The sequence below is a fragment of the Lithobates pipiens genome, unplaced genomic scaffold, assembly GCF_037356315.1.
Source record: "Lithobates pipiens isolate NorthernLeopardFrog02 unplaced genomic scaffold, aLitPip1_a1.2 Scaffold_8, whole genome shotgun sequence".
NCBI lineage: Eukaryota > Metazoa > Chordata > Amphibia > Anura > Ranidae > Lithobates > Lithobates pipiens.
The window spans coordinates 372694942-372713438 of NW_027507903.1; the positions used below are offsets into that span (position 1 = coordinate 372694942).

Genomic DNA, 18497 nt, shown 5'->3' on the forward strand with positions numbered 1-18497 from the left:
AGGGGTCGGGATCGACCCCTTGCACGGATCGGTGATCAGGCGAGTCTCACGGACTCGCCGATGACAGAGCGCGCCGCGCGCGCCCCTCAGGGGGCGCGCAGGCCGCTCGTATCCGGGACGACGTCAATAGACGTAGTCCCGGAAATGTAGGTCCGCGCTGATGCCGTCATTTGGCAATAGCGCGGATCTGTAGTGGTTAAAGGACTTTTTTTCCTGCATAAATGACACTTTGTGCAGGGACAGTTCTAAGCACCAGAAACATGCGCCCCTTCACAGGCATACTATAGACAACCCCCCCCCCCACGAAATTTAAAGGAATATTACACTTTTTTATTGTTTCACTTTAATCATTATTAAAATCACTGCTCCTGAAAAAACAGCAGTTTTTAAAAAAAAATGTTTGCATTGATACATGTCCCCTGGGGCAGGATCCGGGTCCCCAAACATTTTTTAGGACAGTAACTTGCAGAATCTTTTCTCTCTGTCAAATCTTTTATCTCTGTCGAATATTTTCTCTATATAATCTTGGACTAATAGAGGTAAGGTTAGGCACATTCGACCACAGGTTCTATAGACAGCTTGTTATTGTCAGTCATGTCGAATCTCCTATTCTATATCGAACTGTTGTAACATTGAAAACGAAAATAAAGCATTTATTTATGTCGGATCTTTCGTTTTTCGGATCTGTGAAATTCGGACGAAAATGCATTCGGACGAAAACGAATGCACATGTCTAATGTTAACATTGCTCAGCCCTGAAACAAAAAAACATTTTTTTCTTTTTGTGTATTTTTTTGTTCATCTGCAGATCAAAGGGTTGAACAAATGTTCCTCTGTTTAACCCCTTAATAACCCTTACCTTGCACTAATCAGGCTTAATTAACTCCCTATTCTCATTTATTTTCCTGCTCTTCTTTTTTTTTTTTTTCCCCTTTTTGTTCTTGTCTATTTTATAAACAAACCTTTTTTTTTTTTTTGTTTGCTTTGTTGGTGAATATTTTTACACACTTTTTTTCACATTGAAAAAGTGCTAAATTTGAAAAAAATCTATTTAATGTATTTTTATTTAATTGTAAATAACTTTTCAGTGCTTTGTACCATTGCTGACCGCTGATGTTAAAACAAAACCGGTGTGGTAGGTATCGGTAATTGGTATCGGCGAGTACTAAAAAAGTCAAAAAAGTATCGGTACTTGTACTTATTTTATTTTTTTTAAATGGTATCGGTGCATCCCTAGTGCCCACCCTGGCATATAGTGTAGCGCTTTGGATAGCTACAGTGTACTATACAGGTCCGGACAGAGGCGATCTGCACCGGTATGACCCAGTCCCAAAGAGCCCCTCGCTGAGAGGGTATGCCCTCCCGAAGTGAGCAAGGGATGTTGGCTCCTATTTCCTGTGACAGGGGCTCTCCAGGATGGCATGGTACTTTATGCTTCCCTATAGAAATTCCCCTCATGTGAGACTTCATCCAGTTTGGCTCCTGCCCCCCCAACCCACCCACATTAATCCCCACCGTGCAGTCACTGCTGTGGGCAACCCATGGCAGTCCTGCTACCCTCGCTGGTGTTCTGAGCATCTCTGGCTACAGATGGAGCTAGCCACAGTTTTGATTAGTGGTCCCCCATTAATCTGCATTGGCTCCAATTAGATTTACCTTTTCTCTTCACCTCCTTGAGCTCAGCCACACACAGTAGAATCCCATTACATGTGGCACAGGCTACTGGCCCCATAGTTTTTTCTTTGGGATTCTACTGCACATGCACAGAGCTTAGGAAGATCCCAGTGTGCAAGAGCTAAATAAAGTATGTGGATGTTTTGTGATGGGAAAAAATGGGTCAAGTTGGGATCAGGAGAGGTTGGGTTAAAACAATAGCATGTGTGAAAAGATGGTGAACGAGTAATCCCATTTTTTTTTTTGTTTGTTTGTTTTTTTTTTTTTTTTCATTTTTTTTTTTTCTTTTTTTTTGTTCTTGTTTCTCACAGGTAGAGGAGGGCAATCTGCTTTGCGTTTTGCACGTCTAAGAATGGAGAAGCGCCACAATTATGTCAGAAAAGTAGCAGAAACAGCTGTTCAGCTCTTTATTTCTGGTGATAAAGTAAATGTAGCTGGACTTGTGTTGGCTGGGTCAGCTGATTTTAAAACGGAGCTTAGTCAGTCAGATATGTTTGATCAGGTGAGGTTTTTGCCTTAAAGTATTTGTAGTGTAATCATAATCATCTGATGTTGTAATGATGTACTATAGCCAAATCTGGAACAGGGCATATTGGCTTTTCAGCACTTTAAGGGCTGATGTAGATGCCTGCATTGGCGACCATCTGCACTAAGCCTGCATAGTTTTGCATAGTTTTGCCAGTTCAAAACTTTCAAACTTTATGCAGGTGGGATTCTTTACAGTGCGCTCTGCAAAAAACACGTGCACGCCACAGCACCACTCCTTGTAGATTTCCACATTGGGTATATTACCCATCCCTCAGCATGTTGCCCTGTGCTGAGTATTTGTTACAGAATAACTTTGCTTCAGTCCCCACTAAATATCAGGAACCAGTTAGTGGTGGTGATTACTGTCGGCTATAACCATGATCACATGTAAGTTGAATGCTTTGCTCAGCTTGCAAAGGCCCCTGCAGCCTATAGATGGCAGTGTCCCTCTGTTTAGTTGTATAAAAAAACAAAAACGTGTATATGCATGTGATAGAGCGCAAGAGAGAGAGAGAGTGTGTGTGTGTGTGTGTGTGTGTGTATCATATATATTATACATATAATATATACCATAAGCCATTCAGTGCAGTTGCAGTCAGAGCATAGGATGCCAGTCATAATGAAAAAATACAGCAAGCATATACATTCTCTATAGGACAGCATAGTAAGTAGCCCAAGAGGGGCACATGAGAAGTTTTGGAGGACCTGGCTTGATGCCTTACATCAAGCACAACCAGTGGGCATTGTAGTATTTGCATCTGAACGAGTTCTCCAGAACTCAAGCCCCAGTGTCCACAACTTCTGAATTTGCCCAGGCAGCCTCTGTGTTGATAAATCTACCATTTGGAAGAGGGCAACACCCTTATGGGAGACACAAGATTTGAGAGATAGCAGGTCAGGGGATTTCCACAATTGCAAAAGTAGTTTGCAAGCTTGAAAAAGGGCTTGTGTAAATGCCACTTATCTCCTCTGGGATCGTTTTGCTAAGAATGCCATGCAGACAGCACATGGGGTCAAGGGGTATGTTGGTTTGAAATGCACCACTGAGTGTTCAGAACACCCACCCAATATCAGTGCAGTTTCGGCATCGCCACAGTAGATGGATGAGGTCTCCCCTACAATTGCAACACAAGGGGTCAGAGCACCCCTATTTTGCAAGATTTTAGTGGGGGTTTGATATGGGAACTGGAAACTACAGATCGAAATGCCTCATCCCACCTATCCCCTGGAAAGCCTCTTTCCAACAAGTTATCACCTTAATGGAATGTTCTTTCAGGGAGGCATTCAATAATATTGAAAAATGTAACCCTTGGCAGACTCAACTGATTGAATCAGATTAAAAACTGGAGTTGGCGATTGAATGCAGCTGCCTGCATTCCCCTGAGCTCCAACACCATGCTTCAGTTATATGTAGCATGTAGGAGTTTAGGGCAAATTTTTCCTGTAAAGCAGAAAATTGGAGCAGAGTCCTATTTTTGAAAATGTATGATCAGTGAGTCATCCTAAAGCCTTTCCACCTGGCATGATTTTGTAGTTTCGCTAGCTCTTCATAAGTTATTGTACTGTATGGGACCATACTTGGTGAACCCCCCCCCCCTACCTGCTGCAACTGTTTCGACTTGTTCCTTGTTACAATTTTTCTTTAAATGAGGTTATATGTTTGACGTTGTTTTTGTAAGGCTTACTGAACCCCTGGGATTCAAGACACTTCAGAACAGAGTCCACTTGCATAAATGCTAACATAGCAGGGCAGTAGACTCAGGAGAGGGGTAGGCTATGGGTCGATGTGGAGGTATGGAGCTTATTAACCACTTCGATACCATGCTGTAGCCGAAAGATGTCTACAGCGCAGTTCTGTTCTGAGAGGGCATCCATAGAAATCCTTCTGGAACCATGCCCCATGGGGCGCATTTCCTTCAGACACAGCTGATCAGATTGCGCTAAGGGACTGATCACAATGTAAACAGATTTGCCGGTGATTGGCAGTACTTTCCTCATGTGCTGTCACAGCGTGAGTAAAGTGGAGCTGGTAACGGGCAAGTGTGATGACACATGTACACATGGGGGGCACCGATTAGTGCAGCTTCACCAGTGACCACCAGTGAAGGATTACATACCGCCAAAAATGTATTTCATATTGGTACACTGTTGCATGACCTTGCAATTGTCATTCAAAATGTGACAGCATTAAAAGCTGGCCGGGGGGGGGTGAAATTTGCTTGGTATTAAAGAGCCAGCTTGGTCAGTGTAATTAATGGACAATATAGCCTCGATCAAACAGCCAGTGCTTTAGCCAAAATTTGACATCACTTTGCAGTAAGGATCTATAGGACCCTGGGTCAACTGGTGGGTCCCTTACCCAGCTTAAGAGCTGAAAATGCATTAGCATGAGGCATTGGGCATCATAAGAGGTGTTAAACACTCCTAATGTAGCAGCAGTTCAGTTCCCCCAGAATGATTGATTATATACTAGGTCCAAATTAGACAATTCAAAAAACTCTTTGACGTGTGGGAGGAAGTGAATGTGTGTGAAATTTTATACTTTCAAGTTTTTTTTTTTTTTTTTTTTTTATAATTACAAGTTTATGACAATTTGTTTAATTTTTAGCGATTGCAATCTAAAGTCTTGAAATTAGTTGATATATCATATGGCGGAGAGAATGGCTTTAACCAAGCAATTGAATTATCAACGGAGGTCCTTTCAAATGTGAAATTTATCCAAGAGAAGAAGCTAATAGGTATGTTATGTTTTTTTATACTAAAGGATTTGTTTTAGTTCTTGAACTTGAATGCAGTTATTTTTTTTAATCAGATGGGGCTTTTTTTGTTTGTCACGTGTACTATTGATTTGCCTACATGTTTAAGGTAGATACAGAGCTTGAAAAATAAAAACCTTGTAAAAAAAGAACCTCGCCTTCAGAAAGCACCTACTGTATGTTGATCGTACTAGCTATTCAAAAAAAATAACACATTGCTTATGTAAAAAATTTGACTCGCACAGTAACTATCAACTAGAGAAAGCATTGTCGTTAGTTTTAACCTAAAAAAAAAAAAAAAAAAAAAAAAAAAAATCCTATTCCTTTTTAAAGCATGTTATACAGTACTTGTGCTGTGTAATTTGGCCCCCTATAACACCTGAAATACTCGGCTGATCTTGCCTCGCTATACCCTCCCCTCTGTAAACTGACCATGGTATATTATTGCTGCTGAGCCCTGACAAGGTGGTCAGTTTACGCGCATCTGTCATTCACTGCTATCTGCAAAGTCAATGTACAAATAGTGCAACGCTACCATTAAAGTGCTAGTTGCAACTTCCAACATGTACCCTCGCCTTAAAGGGACACAAGGTTCGGTTTTTTTCTGCATTAAACACTGTGTCCCCCATAAACTTGTGCCAAATCAACTCTCGCATAAACATCAGTCATAAACATGTTATACCAGTGGCTAGGATAGTCGCTTGCCGCCAGTCCTACAGTACTGACACTAAGACAAACGTTCGGGGCTCGTATGCTTTCCCGCACCTTTCATGATCCTGTCCCCGTCAGCCTCTCGGGTCCCTTCTAGATATTTCGTCACACACCTTGTGACTTCCTCAGGGAAATATGAAGATTTCGCTGAGGAAGTCGCGAGAGGTGACTAAACATGTAGGAGGGACCTGAGGGGCTGACGCAGATGGGATCACAAGAGGCATGGGATAGTGTACGAGCCACAGACATTTGTCTTTGTGTCGGTACTGGTGGCAAGTGACTATCCTAGCCACTGTTATGACTTGTGTGAGATTTATTTATTTTTCTTTCGATAAAGCACTATTGCATACCCTTGTTCTTTTGCATGATCATATTGAGCTATGCAGATTGAGGAGAGTGGGGCATGCTTAATAGTGACCCAGCAAGTATTGAGCTATAAGACTAAGGAAAACTCTTTAAGGCTTATCTGCTAGATTAAGGTGAGGTTAAATCTTAAACTGTGGAGGTGGCACGATATTGAGAGAGAAGGATTATTCACAGTGAAATGAAGTTGTGGTAGGCGAGTGAGGGTCAGCATGGCGTCAGAAGCTTCCCCAGACATCCCTGCTATTGCAACCGACTCATCTGCAAACAATGTGGTGCCTATGGACGCTTTGTCGGCGGTCCTGAAGACCTTTGTCGCCAGCTTGGAAACTGCGCAAGAGGGGTAAAAAATGCCCCCTGATTGCCACCCCCCGTCTTCTGGGGAGAGCTCTGGTCCTGCGGTGACTGGTGGCCCCTGTTCTGACGTGTCATAGGATGCGGGCCAGGACTGTTCGGCAAGTGAGAATGACTGTGTGTCAGGGTTAGCGCAGGAAAAAGCACTAATAGTAGCACTTATCACTATGGTGTGGGATACCCTGAAAATACAGGATGTAGCAGGAACCTCTACTGAGGAGGCTGTACCTTTTTGGGTCCCTTAAACTGGCCCGTTCGCCTAAGGTTTCCATATTTGACTTGATAAGTTCATCTACACGGTATGGGGAAGTCTGCAGCGGGCCTTTTCAGTCCCCAAAAGAACCCCTTTGAGGAGAGCCTCCTGAAAAAGGCAAGGGCCCTCTTTTTGTGCTCAGAAACTGCTTTAAAATGGCTTACCTGTAAAATCCTTTTCTTTGGTGTACATCAGGGGACACCGTGCCATAGTAGTTACTATGTGGGTTAATAGGTCACCAATAGGTGATGGACACTGGCACGCCCTAAGACAAGAAGTGCACTCCCTATATAACCCCTCCCATTACCGGGAGTACCTCAGTTTTGTAGCCAAGCAATACAAGTGTATACCAAGAAGGGAGGGACCTCTGTGTCCCCTGATGTGCATCAAAGAAAAGGATTTTATAGGTAAGCTGTTTTAAAAATCCTGTTTGTCTTATATTCACCGACCGACGCAGCTCCTTTCTGTAACTAAATGGGTTTTTTAGCCTGCCACTAGGAGAACTAAGCAAAATTGTAACACAATACACAGAATTGTCAGTACTGCCCAGGGGGCGGACCCTGTGCTAACAACCCTCCCTGCTGCCCCAAAAGCCGCCTCCTTCTTTTTTTTTTGCCTAGTGAAGGAGAATGACCTAGGAACCCTGCGGGCCCCTTGGTCCATTTTTTTTGATGCAGGATTTATACTTTTGCGCAAGATAGAAGATCACAGGATCTTTCATCAACTGCCGGCTGAGTGACAGGCTGGTTGTATCCTTGTAGTCCCCCCCCCCCCCCCAGTCCGGCCATCGAGCGTGTGCAGGTCGCAGCTAAGGCTCGGCAGGCCATGACATACCTTAGCTCCAGAGGTGGTCGGTGAGCTTCAATGCTCCGGTCTCTCACCTGTAGGGGGTCTGTGCGGCTAGCTATGGTCCTATGGCGCGTAAAAGGCCCCCGCCCCGTCCCCCCTGTCCTCTAGGGAGAGCTCTGATGCAGCCTCGGGCCCTGCTGCGGCTGGTGACCCCCTGCTCTGACCTATCAGACAAGGCTGACGGGACCATTCGGAGAGCGAGGATGATTCCCCGTCCGGGTGCGGCAAGGCGCTGGTTGGAGCACTTATCACAGCTGTGTGTAATACCCTGAAGATCCATGAGCCAGCGGATCCCTCTGCTTATGTTTTGGTCCCTTTTGGGTCCCACAAGCCAGCACGTTCACCTAAGGTGTTCCCTTATTTGACTTATTTTGACAAGTTCATCTACAGGGAATGGGGTCGGCCGCAAAGGACCTTTTCGGTCCCCAAAAACATGGTGTGCATTACCCCTTTGAGGAAAGCCTTCTCAAGAAATGGTCGGCTCCTCCGGTCGTGGACCCCCCAGTATCCAGGTTAAATAAAGTAACCACGATCCCGGTTGAGAGGACTCCTGCATTCAAGGATCCCACGGACAGGAAGGCCGAGGCGGTGGCTAGTTCCTTGTTTACGGTTGTGGGGTCAGCCGTGCGACCTGTACTGGCATCCACACTGGTGTCGCAGACACTGAGTGGGCAAAAGTTTTGCACCAGGAATTGGGAGAGCAACAGGCCTCCCCTGTCTGCGTGGAATTGGCAGACCAACTAATGCAAGGCCTTAAGTACGTTTGACGCAGCTCTGGATACTCTCCCTCTGTTATCCAGGGCTTCAGTGTCAGCTGTGGTGCTGAGGGGCCTGATTTGGCATCCAAGAAAGCCCTGACAGATCTTCCCTTCCTTGGCGACCGGCTCTTTGGAGCCTCGTTGGATAACATTAAAAATGCCACGGGTGGTAAGAGTACTCTACTCCCACAGGCCAGGAAGGCTAAGGAGCCACACCGCAGGCAAGGGCCCTCTTTTTCCACTCACAAATGGCTTTTTCGTCCACCAACGGGTGGGTGTGGGTCTGGAGGGAGGTGGAGAGGGTCAACACTGGAGTAATGTAACTAGTTTGTGTGTGTGGCCCATTTTCGGTCTTGTGTGTACTTTGTGTGTTTTAAAAGCAATAGATAAAACTTTTCAAAAAATAGTGAGAGCACAGAAAGCTGAAAATTGGTCTGGTTAGGGAGGGGGTTTAAGTGCCCAGTGGGTCAAGTGGTTTAAAACATGGAGAGGAAGCCAGCAGCAGGGGCCACCCCCTTGAACTTTTTAAGGCATACATTTTATAAACCTTAAAATATACAAGGTATACTAATGAAACGGTTAATACATATATACTGTATGTATCAAACCCAAAGCTCATAATTCAGGCACTGCTAGAGTCGAGCCGAGGTCAGTCTGTGAAGATTTGTAGCATACGTCCCGGCATGTTTCGGAAAGGTTTCCTTCATCGGGAGGTTTACATTTGGGTGACTCTTTATCTGCAACATGGATACAGTTACATAGTATTCATACTGTAGTGAATAAAGGTCAGATCGTTTTGCATGGTGAACTAAATGTGTTTTATTTTTTTTTGTTAGGCTTAAAGGTACTTGCATGCAGGGTTCATTGAAGGACATGGGAATATGGCAAAAAAATATGAAAATTCCACGTTGGCTGAGAGGGATCGCACGCACAGCATGGGAACCTGGGGCCGGCCACTGATTGCCCATGTCTTTCAATGAACCCTGTGTGCAAGTACCTTTTTTAAGCCTAAAAAAATAAAATAATTTAGTTCACGATGTAAACCTACCTGCCTTATTGTGTACTCGATAAAAGTGGCACTCTGCTGCTATTTACTTACTCCACTACTTCTATTTTTGCCTTAAAGTCCAAGGGGGATGGCCCCTGCTGCACTTGTTAGATTATATATATATATATATATATAGTGCATCTCTATCCTCTCTATCTTGTGTATTTGAAAACGCATGCAAAAGTGTTTTCTAGCACGGTGATGTGATTTGGTACCATATGTTCCTATTAACTTGTAATTCTGTTGGTACATTTAGTTTTCTGCATATAAATGTTTTCTCACCTTAATGTGTTTATTTACAGGGAGATACTTTGATGAAATTAGCCAGGACACAGGCAAGTACTGTTTCGGTGTTGAAGACACACTAAAAGCAATGGAAATGGGAGCTGTAGAAATTCTGATAGTTTATGAAAACTTGGACATCATGAGATACGTCTTGAGATGTAATGGTTCTGAAGGTTCGTTTTTTTGCTCTTGCTAGCCCCCTCTAATATACTAAAAATGGTATGTATAGGTTTGTATTTTTAAATATGTTTTTTTCTTTAGAAGAGAAGGTCCTCTTTTTAACACCGGAGCAAGAGAAGGACAAATCACACTTCACTGACAAAGAGGTATGTATTTTAAAATATTAATTTACCAAAGTTTAACCACTTGCCGACCAGGCTTTTTCTGGCACTTTTTTTGTTTAACAAGTCTAAATCAGTATTTTTTGCTAGAAAATGACTTGGAACGCCCAAACACCATATATTTTTTTTATTTTTTTTATAATTTTTGGAAATGACTGCTGCAATTTTTTTTAGGTCACATAGTATTTGCGCAGCGGTTTTTAAATGTAATTTTTTTGGTAAATACATTTTAATGAATTTAAAAAAACACTATATACCCCTTTTTCCAAAAAAAAAAAAGTGAAAAATTGTTTTATGCCGCGTAAATACCTAATATGCTTTAAAATTGTGCATGCTCATGGAATGGTGACACACTAAGGTACCAAAAAAAATCTCCATGGGTAACATTTTAAACTTTTACAGGTTACCTGTTTAGAGTTGGAGGAGATCTAGTGTTAGAATTATTGCTCTCGCTCTAACGTTCGCAGTGATACCTCACATCTGGTGCAAACACTGTTTACATATGCGTGCACGACTTTCGTATGCAGGCACAGAGGGATGGGGTTACTTTAGATTCTTCCCCCCCCCCCCCAATATGTTTGGGTCTTCCAACTGGGTCGGGCAGATCTTAAGCCCTTGCAATGCATGACTCGGCCTTAACCAGGGTAGCACAGTGGTGTAGTGGTTAGCACTCTCGCCTAGCAGTAAAAAGGGTCGCTGGTTCGTATCCCAACCACGACACTACCTGCCTTGAGTTTGCATGTTCTCCCTGTGCATGCGTGGGTTTCCTCCCAAACTCCAAAGACATGCTGGTAGGTTAATTGACTTTTGTCCAAAATTGGCCCTAGTATATGAATGGGGGCCTTGGGTTGTGGTCTCCTTGAGGGTAGGGATCGATGTGATTGCAATGTACAGGGATAGGGACAATTGTAGACACTCAGGTTGAACTAGATGGACTGTTGTCTTCAACCTTACTATGTAACCCCTCCCCTAAGGGAGCTCTTGACCTACAGGCATGACACTAATCCGTCCCTGACAATTTATTCTTTATAAAGGATCTGACTCTTCGTGTGTTTTTCATTAGTTCTGGACCCTGCTCATAATAGCACAGTGCCTTTTCCTGGCATCCCCATTGTAGTATACTCACTTTCCCTGACATTTTCATGGATTGTAGCAGTTCAAACACTGAGGGTCTGAGCTTTACCATGTTTTTAGCATTTGTACTCTTAGGTGGTCATTGGGTGAGGCTATTTAGCTCCAATCCTTGTCCTCTCCACTCCCTCGTACTCTTCTAGCATGCTCTTCCCTCCCTCTTTTGCCTAGAGTCTTCCGTTCTCAAACAATTTTTTTCCTTTTTGACTTCTGTCTCTGTTTTGGTAGTTGAGACCATGGCTGTGACACACACCTGAAGTTTTCACCTGTCTCTAACCACCCAGCCCCACCCTCAGTCACTCTACTGCCGCGTACACATGATCAAACAATCCGGTGAAAAAACAATCCCCCCGTGTGTAGGCTCCGGCGGACTTTTTTTACCCAAAAGTACGGCGGACTTGGAAAGTAGTTTTGCACTCCAATCTTTTCGCCGGACTCGCATTTCGGCGTACAATCCGGCAGTGTGTGTGCCGTACTTTTGAGATGAACCGACTTTTCCCGCCTGGAGAAAAGTCCGCTCACTAAGACTTATATGCTGTTCAACAAAAATTTGGCTATTAAATCCTAAATGTGAATTTGTCATGTTGTGTTTTTAGACTGGACAAGAACATGAGCTAATAGAGAGTATGCCTCTACTAGAGTGGTTTGCTAATAACTACAAAAAATTTGGCGCAACACTGGAGATTGTTACAGACAAGTCACAAGAAGGATCCCAATTTGTAAAAGGATTTGGTGGCATTGGAGGTAAATATGGAATACAATTATACTGGATATAGTGTTTAATCCATATCGAAATATGTATGTCTAAAGTAATTGGTTGTGTGATTACATCAACTGAACATCACCCAAAGAATTTAGCACTAAATTTAATAGGACCTCAGTTTCTGAAACTATTCATGACTTAAGCAGGCCATAGATAATTTGATTTTCTTTGCTTCCACCTTAGTTGGAAGGAAAGAAATTTGCTAGATTCCCCCATCAACACATTTAGTGTTGATGGGGTAATGCCTCCCGCAGTGCTATTGTACTCTGCAGGGGGAGGGAGTGCACACGGGGGAGCCTTCTCGTAGGGCAGAATATAAAGGTCACTGCTAGCAGCTATAGCCGCTTGCAATCGCTGTATGTAGAAAAATCGTCAGGCTGACTGTACCCAAGTTTATCGCTGGATCAACTAAGGTACTATCAGCCCTGCCCATACATGGTTTGAAATTTGGCTGGTCCCTGCTTAAATTCAATCCATGTATGGCCAGCTTTATTCTTGGCAGCTTTTTTTTATTATTATAAATCTTTTTAGTTTCTTAAACAAAACCCGACAAAACATCATACTCATTGAACCTGAAATATATTTGTAGAATATCAAGATCAAGAAGAGGATATTTTATCTAGACCATCCCATGTATCCATTCAAATGTCAAGCCTCACCCCATAGTCCCTTCTATCGCCAATAGCCCCAGGCATCCCCTATAAGGAAACTCCCAGATTACGATTCATTACCCCCATCTACATTAGATACCATGTACGATTTGTCCAACCACTTTGCCCAGACGTTATTGTACTTACTGGAGTATCCCCTATTCCTGTAGGTGTTTCTGTACAATAAGATTATTTATCAATTGTTTCCAATTTTAAAGCGCAGGAGAACAGGGTTTCTTCCAGTGCAAAGCAAATGACTTTTCTTGCATAGAATATTGTATTGAGTTGACCAGTGATTTTATTTTGAGTGTGCACTTTGAAACCCAGGATCTCTTCCAAGTTCTGTATGTTGGCATGACCACATTGTGCATACAACTGCCACCTCCCTAAATACTTAACAGCATCCACAATCAATCCAGTACTGTGCATGGCTGCTGCCTCTTCTCTCTACCTCTACTCGCAGAGACTGAGACAGCAGCGGGGGGCCTATGGCTCCTTCTGTCAATCAAGTGCTGTGAGGATAGGGGGTAGTTGTAGAGGAAGAGTCGTGCTGTGTGCGCCTATGGATAGCCAGCAGTTTGCGCTGGGGGGCAGACAGAAGGGGAGTGGACAGTACCAGTGGAGAGACCCCAGAAGAGAAGGTTTAGGGCCACTCTGCAATACCATTGCACAGATCAGGTAAGTAGAAGATGTTAATTTTATCATTTATATCTCACTACTTAAAGGAAGGAAAGATCATGCCTACCTATACTTTTTGTACAGAACGCAATCTGATGTCAAATGACATGTCAGCATTTATTAAAAAGCAAAAAATACCTGGTTTGTGGCACAGCTTCTAAGTAAATCAACTTTGCTGTTATATTGTATATGCTGAATAAAGTATTACATTCTGGCTACTTCAAATTTAATTTACTCAACTTTGATTCTAAACAATGTAACCACTGTTGTGATTGTCCAGAATTTTTTTTTACTTGTACCATTGTTTCACATAAAGCTATTGAAACTACAGGCTTTAAGAAGTGTACTCGTGTGGCGTTTCTGAATTATCCCACTAAAGCTGGCCATAGATGGATTGAAATTTGACTGGTTCAGCAGAGACCTGCTGAATTTTGATCCACTCAACAGAAATCAATGTAACCACCTCCTTTTGTCAAAAAGACTTATTGGAAATGTTTTTCTTGATCAGCTGATGCAGCCCCATGGCTGGGTGCTGATTAGTGTATTCTCACGGGAGTCCTTGCGATCAGTATACAATATCTCAGTGGGGAATATTCCTCAATCCACCTTCAATTGCGTGTATGGAGGTTTTCTCACTTATTTTGAGCAAACAAAAAAGATCCATTTAAAACCGTAACCCAATATAAGAAATACAATGAGTATGCTACCCATTCACCCGAAAAAGTGTCAAGATATAAACTCCACAGGTTTTTAACTGGACGCTTAAATCTCCCTCCTGCCCAGACCAGTTTTCAGCGCTCACTCTTTGAATGACAATTGCGTGGTCATGTAACACTGTACCCAAATACAACTCTGGGTTTTTCTATTTTTTGTTAAAAAATAAAAATAAAATTAAAGACTGCAACATTTTATAACAAAATATAAGTTTTGTTTTCAAAATGTTCAAACAGGTAATTTTTCTCCTTCATTGATGTACACGGATGAGGCGACTAGTTGGCACAGATGAGGCAGCTATGCGTGAGGAGAAAAAACGATTACCAAGCTTATGTTTTCATCACGTGATCAGCTGTCATTGGCTGATAGCTGATCACGTGGTAAGGGACCATGATCGGCCCCTTTTGTATCATCATGATCCGACTTCTGGTGCAACTTCTATTGCAATCAATGGGCTCCCATAGGGAACCATTGATTTTGAATAGAGGAAGAGAAACTCCTGATGAGGCTGTATGCAGTGTTAAGTGGCGTTTAGCAGATTTTACCAGCGTCGGGTGTTTTTACAACTCTAGCGTCGGTCATCAGAACGCCTATGCCACTTACAGCTCCTAAAAGCCTGTGTGTGCATTAGGGCATAGGCTAACATGGAGGGGTGTGTTTAACCTGTAAAAAAGTCACTCCCTTAGATGCAGCTGTAAAAACGCCCATGTGCATGAGGCTTTAACCTTCTTTTGTAGCTCCTGAATTAACGAATAGGTCATATATTTGTGTCAGTAAGTGTTCATTAGTTCTTGGGCCAATATTGCCTTATGAAAACGTTGTTTGTTGCAGGTATCTTGCGGTACAGAGTTGATTTCCAAGGAATGGACTACCAAGGTGGAGAAGATGAATTTTTTGACCTTGATGACTACTAGGTAGTCGACATGGGTCTGGCAATGTGTGCCTAACCCTCCAGCATCCAACCCAAGAAGAAATTTTGTGGTGAAAGACATACATGTCCCTGCCTTAGAATTTGAACATTTCCAGTACTTTGTCTAATAAGCATTGGATATAAGAAATAAAATTCTGTTTTGTCATAATGTAGAGTGAATGCATCTGCAAGGTTCATTCATGCCGCCTGGACATGTTTGACAAATCAGTTTTTACTTGAGAAATCAGTTGATCTTGTATTCTATTATTTTTTATCTTTATACACAGGCAGATACAATGCTTCAGATATCCATGCAAATTATCACCATGTTTTTATTTTATTTTTTATTCTGCATAATGGGAAAACATGTCAAATGTTATATTTTGTTTGGATCTTGGGATAAACAATGGGACTAAGCACACATTTTAAAGTTTAAAATTGTATAGCAGACATTTGCAAAATATATTGTAATCGATTTGTGCTACTTAATTTGGAGGGAAATACTATCCACTGACCTTGGAATAAAATAAAAATGCAATATGTCCCAAGTGCAAAATATCCCATTCTTTGCATGATGCTGTGCATTGCAAGAGGCAGCACAAAGCATGCAGAATGCACAGCATTCACTTCTGTTACTTAAAATAGAAAATATTCAAATTATCAAATGTCTGATAAAGAGCATGGAAAGTATGTATGGTAACCCTTTTACAACCACAACAATTAACAGGTGTAATTTAGAGACAAAAAAAATTAAATTTCCTGACATTAATGATTCTTTGAACTGGTTGCTCAGTTTTATTAATGTATTTTATTAAGTCATTTTTGTGACTTATTATTCCCAAGTATAACTATTTACTCTTCTAGGTCTGTAACTCCAGTTGTGTTGCATGATTTCTTTAAAGTTCATATTGTGCTTCCATAAGCAGCTAACACACAGGAAAGTGCGCAAGTTCTCTTGTAACGTGTAGTTGGGCGCGATTTGCTGTCCATTACTATATGAGCCTTAAAATGAAGAAAAATTCCAGTAGATGCATATGCACTGTGGGTGGGGATAGCCCATTTCTGAGTTTTTATTTGAGGGCATTCAAAATGCTGTAAAATCTTATGCTTAAAGCTGAACTACAATAATGTGACAGTCTTCCCCAGCAATGCAAAGGTCAAATGCTTGTTCAGTCTAGTGGGAGCTGGATATGCATTATTACTTTACTCCTCACTCTGGCACAGTTCTCTCCCCAAAGCTCCATACTGGATGGGGCATCTGCAACGTGTGCAGTGCAAGGCTGTTAACCCTGTATGGTACATGGTGAGGGGCGTGTGTACAATCACAACCGAAGAACCTAAGGAGGATGCAGGGGACCAGTCACATAGTTTGTCGCCTGCCAGAGCCATGAGTAATGTAAGTATTCTAATCTGTGACCCATAAGCCACATAAACAAGTGTTTAACGGGGGGGGGACGGGGGCACTGCAAGGGTTGTTTTGTCACATTCCTGGAGTTTAGCTTTAATTTAAGTAAATGTAGTTTAACTGAGATTTTGTTTATACAAGAGGTGTTTCTGTCCTGCTTCAATTTTACTTGAGAAATACAGAATTCAATCATTAAAGCAAATCTTTTAGGAGATATTTAAACAGCAGTCCTAGATGAGTGTTGACCTATGTTACTATACATAACTTTCCCACTGGTAGTTGTCATTCCACTTCTGCTTAAATACTCCAGCTGCAATGGAACTTTCTATTACATAAGACTGTGTGCGCATCTGCCCCATGCCACAATTCAGTGCCCAGGGCCTTGACATAGGCCTGCCGGAGTTCTCTAAACAGTGCTTGAGTGACAAATGCTAAGGGATTATGCCACCACGTACTGTTGGCTTACAGGTGCACTTGCAGATCAGACAAGTGTCAAACTGGCAATCAGTAGCACAAAATAGTCTATTGTACTGCACTCGTTGCTAAGGTTTAAAAGCTACAGGCACTTGTTTATATGTGGTACATATTGATGCCAACATTGTTCTTTTGAATTTAAAATGACATGTCTGTTCCTGTAAGCGGCATTAAAATAAAAGGCCCCAAACATTTTCTTAATGGCTGTAGAAGCCAACTTATGAATGTTGCAAGTGATCCATGTTTAGTGGAACCCTCTTCATAGTTCTGTATTCCTCAAGCAGAGATGCACCGGCATGGTTGACAACCTCTGGCATGCAAGTCCAACATGGTTTTTGCCCATGCCTGTACACATTGTTGTGATGTTTTGCGTTTCGTAACGCCTCCTGTGCCGTGGTCTCCAGTGTATAAAAAAAAGCCATGTTCCCTTTTGCAAAATATAGTTTAGGTGTTTGATTGCTGTAGGCCTGTGTGCCTGAATACAGTACACTATCTTTATACAAGCAATGCTTTGCCACTGGAGTGTGCATGCATGACTTAGGGGGGGAAAAAAGCAATGGGAGCCAGCATCTGACTTAACCAGATGCTACCAGGGAAAAGAGAATTTAAACAATATGGTAGTGTATATGTGAAGCTTGGGGGATGCCAGCACAGGTCTTTAGGTATGGCAAAACACTATTTTGCAAAACGGCACAGGGCATTTTTAACATGCTGCAGCCCCATGGCAGCATAAGCAGATTTAAGTAAACCTGGCCTCTAAGCAGGAGAAAAACCTTATATGAATTAAAACCACCTTGTACACAAAGCCTCGTTGTCCCCTAAGACCACTCTGTAATACTTATTTTGTATGTTTAATGATCTCTAAGAAAACAAATTTAAGAAAAAAAAAAAAAACTTCAGTGTCATCCTCTCCTCCAGGATTGACGAACTGCTTAATGCCATTGTATATGGGTATATTATAGAGATTTAGAAAAAAAATCAATTGGATGTAAATTTGCATTGGTTTGGAAAGATATTTTACTTATTCCACAACATTACTGTAATATTCAATGCATTAGCCTTTTTTCCTTTTTGCTATATTTGGAAATGATGCCAAAATTTTTATATTTCCTTAATGTGTTCTTTTCAGTGGCACATCATATACATATATGTACAAATAAAATGGGGTACAATTAACTTTATCCTCAGATTGAGTGTTCCCAAGCAGTAATAACTTGGTGTTGTGATGTACAGAAATGGAGAAAAGTATTAAACCATATTTAAGAATATTTGCTGTAGTCTTTTTCTTTTCGCTATATTGTCATTCCCCCCACCCTCCTGGTCCCCTCAGTTATCTTTGCGCTAGTAATAATTTGTTTTCCCTTCACAACAGGGGTGAGGGACTCTAGCCCCACTTGACTGGGACAGAAAACGGACAAAAGTCCCAACTCACCCTCCCCCTTTTTTCTTTTTTTCTTTTTTTTTCCTCCCCAGTGCTTGTCACGATAGAATGTAAAAATATTGTTTCTGTTGGCCCAGGTTTGTTTTTAATTCTGGGCTCCTTGTGAAGTCTCAGGGTTTCCCATTTAAAGCTTACCTAGTCAGAATGCTCTTTAGGTGAAGAACTGGTTTAAAGAGGTGGCCTTACAGTCTTTACTTGGGAAGATTCCTAAAACATAGGTCATTGATGTCAGCCTAATATGACTTGGGAACTGTCCTTTTAAAGCATCAGTGGATCACAGTAGAACAATGCTAGATTTACTAGTATACAAAGTATGCCATTTGAACTCAACCCAGTGAACAAGATAAGAGGGAGCTGAAAGTTGAATTAACACTGGGGTGGGGTTCAACTTCAACCATTTGACTTTCAGTG

General features: G+C 42.0%; 1 protein-coding gene across 1 annotated transcript in view; it reads left to right on the forward strand.

Moving 5' to 3' along the window:
* ETF1 (eukaryotic translation termination factor 1) overlaps positions 1-17913 on the forward strand; it is an 86366-nt gene extending 68453 nt beyond the window's left edge. The window contains exons 6-11 of the mRNA XM_077473581.1: positions 1986-2176; positions 4811-4940; positions 9597-9752; positions 9841-9905; positions 11648-11795; positions 14688-17913. Of these exons, the coding sequence (XP_077329707.1) occupies positions 1986-2176; positions 4811-4940; positions 9597-9752; positions 9841-9905; positions 11648-11795; positions 14688-14770 (773 nt within the window). The 3' untranslated portion in view covers positions 14771-17913. The remainder of the gene's footprint in view (positions 1-1985; positions 2177-4810; positions 4941-9596; positions 9753-9840; positions 9906-11647; positions 11796-14687) is intronic.
* Positions 17914-18497: the final 584 nt, after the last annotated feature.